The sequence below is a fragment of the Anopheles arabiensis genome, chromosome 3 (genome assembly GCF_016920715.1).
Source record: "Anopheles arabiensis isolate DONGOLA chromosome 3, AaraD3, whole genome shotgun sequence".
Classification (NCBI taxonomy): domain Eukaryota; kingdom Metazoa; phylum Arthropoda; class Insecta; order Diptera; family Culicidae; genus Anopheles; species Anopheles arabiensis.
The window spans coordinates 72,894,814-72,905,354 of NC_053518.1; the positions used below are offsets into that span (position 1 = coordinate 72,894,814).

At 43.5% G+C, this 10,541-nt stretch overlaps 2 protein-coding genes across 3 annotated transcripts; both read right to left on the reverse strand.

The window, feature by feature from the left end:
- Positions 1–1,625: 1,625 nt before the first annotated feature.
- On the reverse strand, positions 1,626–8,946 carry LOC120902429. 2 transcript variants are annotated; one of them, XM_040311156.1, is made up of 3 exons: positions 8,098–8,946; positions 6,298–6,384; positions 1,626–6,219 (listed from the first exon to the last, which is right to left on the reverse strand). In XM_040311156.1, the coding sequence occupies exon 3, from the start codon at positions 6,205–6,207 to the stop codon at positions 2,131–2,133; it is 4,077 nt and encodes a 1,358-aa protein (XP_040167090.1). In that variant the 5' UTR covers positions 6,208–6,219; positions 6,298–6,384; positions 8,098–8,946; the 3' UTR covers positions 1,626–2,130. The 2 variants fall into 2 exon arrangements, with proteins under 2 accessions (XP_040167090.1, XP_040167089.1); XM_040311155.1 differs by having other exon boundaries at positions 6,298–8,946.
- Positions 8,947–9,052: 106 nt separating this feature from the next.
- Positions 9,053–9,932, reverse strand: LOC120902431 (histone H1-like). The gene has a single exon (XM_040311157.1). The coding sequence runs from the start codon at positions 9,872–9,874 to the stop codon at positions 9,128–9,130; it is 747 nt and encodes a 248-aa protein (XP_040167091.1). The 5' UTR covers positions 9,875–9,932; the 3' UTR covers positions 9,053–9,127.
- Positions 9,933–10,541: the final 609 nt, after the last annotated feature.

A 10,541-nucleotide genomic window follows, 5' to 3' on the forward strand; every position in this document is an offset into this window, starting at 1 on the left:
GTGTGTTAATTGTACATTCTCAAAAATGCCTGTACGAAGTGAGTGGATATCGTCATATTCGCGATGCCGTCCAATGTAGTCTCAAAATAGCAGTAAGAGTGAATAAATGTGTTCCTGCTCCGATACGCTATCGCCGTATTTGTTCCTTCCATTCTTCATGTTATTATATACGTGGGTAGTGCTCGAAATATTACGGATTTTGGAATTCACGAATTCTTCAATTTTGATTTTTTTGAGGAAATTGTACTCATCAATTGTCTAATTCAGAATAAGTTCCCTATCAGATGATTAAAAAAAAAATCATTCAAAAACGAAAAAAACTTCTACCAAAATATATAAAACAATGAATGATGTGGTTACAACCATCCTCCTGTCTGTTCAGTTTTACACCGTCCTTCTACGAGCAGAGCAGAGAGAAAGTATCGAGTCATTCTGAGACTGAACCTCGTTTCAGTCCTCGTTTCTCGCTGTATGTAAGCGTAACCGAGTAAGCAATTTCTCAAATCTTTCCTTTTTCCTGTATGATAGGATTTTATTTAAATTAAAGCACGATGTTCCGGTTTGTATAAGCGACTTTATCGTCAACCAAAAGGGCCAAAAGTTTCTAAAAAAATCGTACATAACTGCTTTTTTGTGACCCCATCTTGAACCCTCAAAAACCCTCACAACGCCTTTCAAAAAACCTCGCCAGAGTGCAAAAAAACCATCGCTTTAGGAGTGGTGGCGAGCTAGCGAAAGCCGGTTTTTGCGTGGCGGGATAGAATTAAACAAAAAAGCACGCCGAAGTATGTATTTAATCCAACAGAAGGCGCTAAGTGCTTTGCTGAATGAAGAAAATTGTTTTAGAACAAGGGCGCGCTGCATTCTCTTGATGGTAGTTTTGAGGCTAAAGAACTCCTTTGGAGCCAAAGCCTCTCTAAACTATTCCAACATTGAAGGTAGTTTGCAAGCAAACTGGTCAATTTGGCCTGATGTCCTACCCGTACGGGTCCTGGAACAGATTCTAAACCGTTAACAAGTCTTAGAACTTGCCCCGAACTCATATCGGTGTTGAAACTGATCCAGAAACCATACCCCGTTCCTGGAACACATGTGGACCCCCATCCCAGTCTTGAAACTGATCTTCAGGACCTAATCCGATTCAGGAACTCATTCAAATCCTAGAGCTCGCTCTACCTCCTCCATCTCTTACTGGTCCTGGAATCGATTCCCCAACCATATCGTTCTTAGAATTGATACTGAGCTCATTTCTATTCAAAACTATACCATGCCACGAACCTACTTTGATCCGGTAACTGATTCCGCTAGAATTTGTATGTACAGAAAATATTGGAAAGCCCAAATGATGTTCAGCCAATTTCCCAAACTCGATCGAATTCGGGGACGATCGTAGCGATTGTCAAAATGGTGGTTTCTTTGGATGTTTTTAAAACATTTTGCTTTATTGTACGCATAGCTGAGTAGGGTACTTATAGAATAAATTAAAGCAACAGTTGTATCTAGGCAACTGTAACTATCGTTCCGCTTCAATCGAGTTTGGGAAAGTGGCTGGTTAAGTTCTTCTTTTTCTGTTTTCTTTCATTTTGTTAATAATTTTTCATATGGTTTTACATTTGATTGCTGATGTTCATGTTTTATTTGATAAAATTTTCTTAATATTGTCGCAATATATGTTAATCTTAATCATTCCTTTGCAGTCTCTTTGTCCAATTTTTGTATTTTGGCATTACAACATATGCAGTATTGCTGTCCTATCCAGGCCTATAAGGACTTGTTAACTACCACGCAGCCAGATAGTCAGTCCTTGCTACGGTGGGGACGGTTCTGTTGGGAATCGCTTCTGTTCGGTCTTTTGGAACATATTCATTGTAAATCTTGAGCAATAGTTTGCTAACTCTAGCTATCACAATATCATGCACAATCTAACTCATTACATCTGTGATCCATTCCATTATGAACTTTTACATCAAACCTTGTCTATAATATCGTTTGCTGTAATCTCCTAAGTAAACACAATTAATTAATTTATAGAAAAGTCTGTTCATAACAGGTTTAAGTAAATTTTCCCTTATGCTAATGAGAAAACACTTCCTTTTTCAATAAATAACTTAAATGAGAAAGTGACACAATTCACTCTTCCAAAAAACAATTAACTATATGGTGCGCTTTGCTCTCAACTGCTAACTCCAGCAAATGCTTGTAAACTTCTGAATTGATCTTTGAATGATCGTTCATTAGCGATATGCACTGCCTGAAAACACCCACCATGTTGTGTTTAATGCAAAATTCAATCACTGACAAAGAATCTAGCTCATGGTGGCTAGCAAAGATATCAATAGGCCGTTCATTGAGTAAATATTTGGCCACTCCAATGTGAAGACTATTTGCTATATTCCTGGACTTTGGATTCGACTGAAGCCATTCTCCATAGTTCAGTGCATCGTTCAGCAAATCCTTTAGATTGTTGGAACATATTTGCTGCAGCAGTGTGCTTTCATTGACCGTTGCTCCAAAATCGATCAGTTTGTGTATGGTCGCTTCAACTCCCACGATGAATGCGTAGTCTAATGCGCTCCATCCGAAGAGTGTGTCCCTTACGTTGATGATTCCAGAGCGTATATTTTCTGCTAGGAAATCATCTTCCATCGAGTATACAATTGCCAGGTGAAGAGGCAGCCTGCCAGCGGCATCTTTAACGAATGCAGCTGTACCATCGTTCGACAGTAAGTCACGCACATGCTCGGAGGACTTGTTGACAACGGCATAGTGAATCTCACATCCATCCCGGGATCCTTCCAGGATCATCTGATCGAAAAAGGTGCGCATTACAAGCAGCTGCGGCGTCCAGAACGATCGTGACCAGAATATGCCCCCATGCTTCATACGGTCCTTATTTTCGTACATCCAATATCCCGTAAAGTACTCCGCCAGTATTCGGTGCGTAAACATTGGCACGTTGTTCTCCAGTCGTGGAACGATTCCCGTTTTTTCCGTGCCATCGACTATATCCTGCAAGATTTCTGCTGCTTCCTCCTGATCCGCAGAGTACATCAGCTTATCCCTGATGTCCGCACTAAAAAGGACGTGCATAGCAAGCAGACCATGCTTTCGCTTGACTTGCGCGTTCGTTTCGGTAGCTTTAATCTGGTGAACGGGATTGTCCGATATAGAATCTGTAGAGCCGGATTTTTCTTCGTTCAATAATTTAAGCTTACAGCTTACAAAATGCTCAAAAAGTTTCAGCTTGATCAGCTTGGTTTGCATGAACCATTGTTTCGACACGGTATGCTGCAGGAAATGGATATGTGGCTTAAGCAGGGGTAGCGCAACTTCCGATGATACTTTTAGAAACAGTGGCAATCGGTACAGCTCTCCCAGATTGTTCAAAATGGCGCTGTACAAAACGGCAATGCCTGTAATGCGATCGCTAGCAGTACACTGTTTGTAATGCTCCATCTCACTATCCAGACATTTCCGCCAGTACAGTAGTTGATCTCGCTGACGAAACGGCACCAACCGGAACATGCTGCTGCTGGGGAACGATCGGGCAAACTCAGCCATCATGTTGTACGGTCTGGTTGAGATGTAAACAGTGCGGATGGCCTCAAAGCTCGCTAGCTTGGCGACGCACTTAAACCCAAACGCGCTATAGAACGGGTGTATCGTATCGAACCCATCCAGCATGAGGATCAGCTTGCGTTCGTTGAACTTCATTTGAAACAGCCGAATTTCCAGCGACTGTGCGCTAGTCAGATCGGCCGCCTTTAGCTCATCTTCGTCGAGCAGAATCTTGCCATCGGAAAGGTACAGCAGTTGAACGATTTTGTTTAACTGTTCATTTTCTAAATAATTCCCGGCCGGGTTGGTTTTTGTAATATTGATCACATACTGAAGGCCGTAAACAAGCCGGTACAGGAACGTTAAGGCGGTTATATCATCGATGTCGTTCGGGTGGCTCCTGCTTAGCTGTGCGAAAGCGGCGGAATGTTTTAAAACCTCCACCCGTACGACGTACAGCGAATCGTCGGTGGCTGACAAACGGGTGGACAGCCACGTTAAATAGGCAGACTTTCCGGTACCGGCTTCATCGACGAAGATGTAAACCTTCTCCTTGTCATCGCCATGCCTTAACGCATCGGGCAGCTTGTCGAACTCATCCTCGGATGATATGATCGAGTCCAGCATCGAGCGAATATTCTTGTTGACAAATGAAATTTGATCGAAACTTATTTCTTCGTCTTTGGAAGGATAGTTTAAGTCGGTGCTCAAGTCGTCTTCGTTCAGTGCTGATGGGAGTGCAGTGTTGTATGGCACGATGGTGCGTGAAACGTACCTCGGCTTCAGCGCTTCAAACTGGTATATGTTGGAGCGTTCATTTTCTTTGTCATCTGCTTCGTCACCTTTAGTCAAAATTTTACCCAAGAAGCTCAAACTATCCTCATCCCGCAGGATATCGTTTACAGCCACTGACGTCCCGAAAGGATACAGGACTGACTGCTGCTGGTACAGCTTCTTCCTCGCGTCATCAGTAAGATGATGGACGTAAAACACGTCTTCTGACGTTCTGTTTCCGTCAAGCTTTTCTATTAGAATAATTTTCAACCGGTAATACTTCGCCAAACTCTTAATTTCTTTGTTGATTTTGTGTTCGAACTGACCCAGGATCGCTATGACGTTGGTATTGAAGGGATTGACGTCGGCCATAAACTCCATCACCTGGTGCAGGACTCTGAGAAAGTTCTGCTTCAGCACTGTTGCTCGGCTGTCCAAGAATAGGTAGGGACAGTTGGCCAGTGCTAGCGTTTGTGCCACGATTAGGGAGGATATTTTCATGCCTGTTGAAACGCGAAATGTATAAACGCCAACGAATGGCTTGTCTTCTATACATTTGTATAGCTCCATTTCCCTAAGAAGCTCCTCCTTAATGCGAACGTTCCGGTACTCCTGTTGCCATTGGTTAACATTTTTGTTTGGTGTACCGGTCAGCTTGTCAACCGACTCGTTAGGTGTGATTTTGCTGAACATTGTTTTTAATTGTTTAAATTCGATAGGAATGTTTTTCATCGACTCAAACATATCAAAGAAAAAGTTACTGTTGGTGGCATCCCGATCCAGCACCCAGAGGGGAATTCGTTCCACCGACTTTTTGACCATCTTTGCTTCATCCAATGATTCACACACAAACACAAACTGTTCGCAGAATGTTTTAAAGGCGTGATCTACCTGCTTATAATACGAGCCTGCTTCCGGGGGGTTAGCGTCGATAAACGTGTCCTCTATGCATATTTCCAGCTCGTTCCATTTGATACTGCTGTCATTTTGATTCTCGTCCGACAGCAGCTTTACGTACTCATTCCTGAACGTTGCACTAACTCTACCCATGGGCGTTGAGCTATTTGCCGTAATAAACTCGGGTTTAAATTTAAACATTCCTCGCTTGACCTTCTCTACACATTCCGCAATGAGCTTCCTATACACTTCGAACAGAAAAACGTTCGATTTCATTTCTTTTCCATTTTTAACGTACATTGCCCAGAATTGGCCCAATTTTTCTACACTCGCTTTTCTCGACTCGTTGATCAGCACATCGACGACCTTTTCGTAGTTGAAGCGGTAACAGGATGCCCCAATATCTTTGTAGAAGTACATTATATCGTCAGGCTCATATTCCTGTGATTTGAAGTAATGCATCACATTTACATCAATCCTTGCGTTCGTGCACAGCATGTACTTGGGCGGCGTCCCAGTCGATGACTTCTGATGAATTTCCAGGTACGAAGCAAAGTACATCGAGACAGAAAACTGAGCCTTACTGTCCCAATGCTTCAGCAGTGCACGTTTGGTAATGAATGATGCATCTTTGGTGGGTGTAGCGCTGCTCGATTTTTGTTTGTGTTTTGCCTGGATGTAAACGGCACCTACGGTGGGTGATGACGCTGAGGTGTAACGAAACACGACGTCGTCGAATTTGCCCGCAGTGGGGTCTTCCATTTTAATTACAAATTGGTTCAGCTTGTCCTCCCGATGCAGATTGTAGGCACGTAACAAAATTATCATCGCCAACCGAAGATGGTAGGAGCTGCCGTGTAAGGTGGATCGTCCTTTGGCTGCCTCACTGTTTGCCGGTTGTGCTGCATCAGTCGAGGGAGGTGTGGTTGCTGTTGTCACAACCTCTGTGGTTTGATTATTACTTTCAAGGGACTCCATGTTGAACTTGCACTAGACAATAATTGGAACTACCTTATTAATGTTTTTGTCAAGTTGAAATTTAAGAATTCTATTTTGAAATATACGTACGAAGGTATCAATCAGGAATAGAAATAGATCATCTGAAGGCTATAATACATTTGTGGGAGGCAGTACGCTTTTTTCCTTGAGCAGTATCTGAAACAGATGCGCCAGTTTTTTTTTTAAACACAAACCCTTGCCACCCAACCATTTTCGTTTGACTCTGTTCTGATTCGCCGTGAGTGAATACCATGGCTCGGGTATGATGCTAGAAAACTTGTACGCTGTCCGGCACTGCGGTACATGGTAATGCATGACTGCGGCATGCTTTCATGATATGTCAAAACAGCTAGTTCTGACGCTTTGTGTCCTAGAAAATGTGCCGTACTCAGACATTTAAGTTCCACGTTACCAGATAGCGTTAATGTTTTCAACCATACCGCCGTTGACATGCAATTAACTCACTGCGAATCGTAAAAGAGACATGCTGCTGTTGTCTTGGGATGAATAGCAAGGCCCTGTATAAGCCTAACTTTTGATTTATCTATTTTGCTTCCAGTACCAAACGAACTGTCTTTGAATGTGGCTCCTCAAATACAGTTCGATTGGTCCCGGGAATAAAACATATATATTTCAGTTTCTTCACGACAGCATAACCTTCCCATTTGCGAACATCGCGTGCAAAACTTCACGAAGAAATTTCACCGAAAATCGGAGTTTTGCTTGCATCTTTGGCAAACGTGATATAGAAACTTGTCGTGTAGAAACAAATAAATAAATGAAAAAAAGACAACACATCGGTGTTAAGATAAGCACCATAAGACCATAAGCCATTTTCCCAAACACGATCGAAAAGGGATTCCTGTCCCCAAGATACATTCGACTACTTTACTTTATGTTAAGAGTGTCCTATTTTGTTATCAGTTCAGTGTGGCAAACTGTTTGTAGACATTCCATTGGAAACCGCAATGTCATGTTATATTTGACAATCGCTTCTACCGGTCCCGTTTAGATCGTGTTTAGGAAACTGGCTACATATCAGGTGCTAGCCATTACGGACTCTACTCGTTAGGGTGTAATCTAATCTGAATCCTCTCTACCGTAGCATATGGACTATGTATCATGGCTGGTTTGTCTAAAAAGGTTTTTTTGCAATTCTTCTCAAAACAGCGGATGTTTTAAGGATTCTTTTTGAATCAATCCCATGACGGCGACACGTTGCTTGAAAACGTGGACGATATCCAGAACTGCGGGACTCGAATCTATGAATACGATCGATTTTCTCTATTTGTCAAAGCGATTTGACATTTGATGTCCGAGAATGTTTACCGTAATCATGAATTTCAGTTCCCAATTTCCGGGTATCGTCAACATTTTTAACATCCAGACTGCGAAGCTTACATCCATGACTGAAGCACATTCTCTCGGTTATAACAAAACTGCGGTGGTTTCGTGCCCAAGAAAGTGTACCCCAGCCCTGTATTTCGATTCCACAATACCGAGTATCGAGAACGTTTTTAAGCATCGTGCCGCTGTCATAGCATAGACCAACGGCGAATCTCAAAAATGTCCAGCTGTCTTGGAATCAATCACAAAACCCCAATGTATAAAAAGTCCAACGCTTATGTGATTAGATAATGTTCAGTTCACGAATTGAACATTGACCCAGATTAGATTAGATCCTGTGGTTTGAGCGTTTTGGCCACGCACTTAATTTTGGCACTATGTAGCTACCATTTTGACAATTGGTAAGAGTCAAGATGCTGCAGGAATGTTTCAGCCTGAAACTTCTTGCTTTATTCTCGTAACTGTCCTCCGGGTTACTCGCACCAGCGCACCAAACGGCCTTGGCCGATCGCAGTTTACTACCAGAGCTGGACATTGCACTTATTCCACACACTCTCTTCTGCGCAATGAGACCACTTCGGGAACAATTCAATCAAACATACTCTGCATCAAGATACTATGTTGCACGTATGTGTTAATTGCAGAATTTTCATAAGTTCAGAATGTCCACAATTTCATTTTCACCCTTAATAATTATCTAAGATTAAACTTGGAAGGCACTGGCGGTCTCCGCAACTTGACGGTCTTGACACTTTAGCGCCTGATTTCAAACTCCTTTGACCGTAACGTGTCTTGGCGTAACGTGACTGGTCAGAGCAAAATGCGTTATCAGTGCTTCTTTTATCGTATGAATACTGATATTGCTGATGCCGAAGACGACTGGCGATTAATTTGCGAATTGGAAAAGGACGCACATTTTTATCATAACGTCTTAATCTAATGCCATGTAATCTTATCGTTGTTTAAGTTACATACTTTTACTGATATTGCCTGGACTTGACCTGGTAATCATGGTCATGATTTTTATACGCAGGTATTCTGTGCAAGAGTCATGTGTTTAGTTATGAAGCGTGAAAGTGTGTAATTTAACAGGTAAATGGTTGGTGGTGAAACATTACCTGATTCGTTCTTACTTTGTTTGACAGAATTTCAACATTTCAGCAACTTGAAAGTGCCTGTAGCTTTAACTACCCTCTATTCTGTTAGGGACTGAGGGTGAACGGAACTACCTTTGATCCAACGGGATTAAGAAGGCCTTGGACAGATGCAGCGGTACCGGTATAGAATCTTTTCGTGACTAAAAGGAGATCTAAAATGAATAAATAAATTGTTGAATTCGATGATCATTCAAGCTCAACTAACCCCCGGCAAGTTGAGCAACAATGATCCGTCATAATAATCTGTCTTGATTATTTTTGGAGTAAACCCGTTCGAATGAAAGCACGATAGTTCTTGAATGATTCATTTGGTAGTCCTGAAAAGGACTGTTGCTATGGACTAAGTGTGTTGAGATGTACAATTCAGGCTCTAGAGCCTGTGCTGGAGCAACCATTTACTTCTTAGCTGCTGCTACCTTCTTGGGGGCTGCGGCTTTCTTCGGCGCAGCGGCCTTCTTCGGAGCGGCCGCCTTCTTGGCCGGAGCAGCGGCCTTCTTTGGCTTCGGTGCCTTCGGCTTGGCAGCTGCCGCTGCCTTGGCTGGCTTGGTGGCCTTCTGCTTCGGGGCTGCCGGCTTCTTGGCGGCCTTCTTCGCACCATCCGCTGCCTTGGGCTTCTTCGCTGCGGCGGCCTTTGGCTTCTTCGCCGCGGCACCGTCCGCCTTCTTGGTTGCCTTCTTGGCGACGGTCTTCTTCTCACCGGCAGGCTTCTTGGCAGCGGTCTTCTTCTTCTTCTCCGCTGCCGCCTTCTTCGGGGCAGCTGCCTTCTTCTTCTCTACCACCGGCTTCTTGGCGGCGGCCGACAGCTTGAACGAACCCGACGCTCCGGTTCCCTTGGTCTGGACCAGCTTGCCGCTGGCGACACCGCTCTTGAGCGCCTTCTTGAAGAAGGAGGCCAGCTTGGTGACGTCAGCCTTGTAGTTGGCCGCCACGTACTTCTTGATCGCCTGCAGCGAGGAACCGTTGCGCTCGTTCAGGGCCTTCACGGCGGCCAGCAACATCTCGTTGATCGGAGGATGGGCGGCCGGCTGCTTGGGCTTCTTGGGGCCGGCGGCCGCCTTCGGCTTCTTGGGTGACTTGGCCGCGGGAGCTGGGGCAGCTGCTGCTGCGGCGGTCGGGGCTTCGGTCGCTGCTGTATCGGCCATCGTACTGAGATTTCGCGCTTTCCTGTAGGAATTCACTGGCACACTCACACACGGATGTTTATGCTTATGTTTATGCTCATGCTGCGCTTGGCACTGAGGTCCCTCGAAAATGGGAACTCGACTGGAAACAACCTGGAAAGCTTGTGTCAGATTTTCGATGCCGCTGTCAAAGAGAATGGCAGAAATACTGTTGCACTTTTTACCGAAAATACCTGTATTTTTGCTCTGAACACGTAAAAATGATGATTTTATCATGTAGCAAACATATAAAGGTTTCTAAAAAACTACACTTTACCTCCGAAATGTATTTACCGGAAACGAATAACGGAATGCAAGTGCGAAAATGCAAGACGTCACAGTGGTACGATGGGATATTATGAGCAATATTTTCTGTAATTCGCACGTAAGACGTCTTGGAGGTTGTAAAATAGTTAGTTTAACATTTTTCCTACAAAAGTACATCAAATGCATGCTGTATGGTAGTAGTAAAGTAGAGTAAAATGGTAAAACAAAATGCATCTTTCTGACACCAACTCGACCCAAAACGAAATGACATTTGCTTGTTTGGGTTGGCTTGGTGTAAAGAGGTAGTAAAAAATAAATCATGTTTAATGTAGTTTTGGACATGATACATGTGTGGTTTGATAGAAAATACGAATTGAAACTT

Bases quoted from the DNA above. Each gene is read 5' to 3' on its own strand.
- LOC120902429 (XM_040311156.1), bottom strand. From the start codon at position 6,207: ATGGAGTCCCTTGAAAGTAATAATCAAACCACAGAGGTTGTGACAACA.
- LOC120902431 (XM_040311157.1), bottom strand. From the start codon at position 9,874: ATGGCCGATACAGCAGCGACCGAAGCCCCGACCGCCGCAGCAGCAGCT.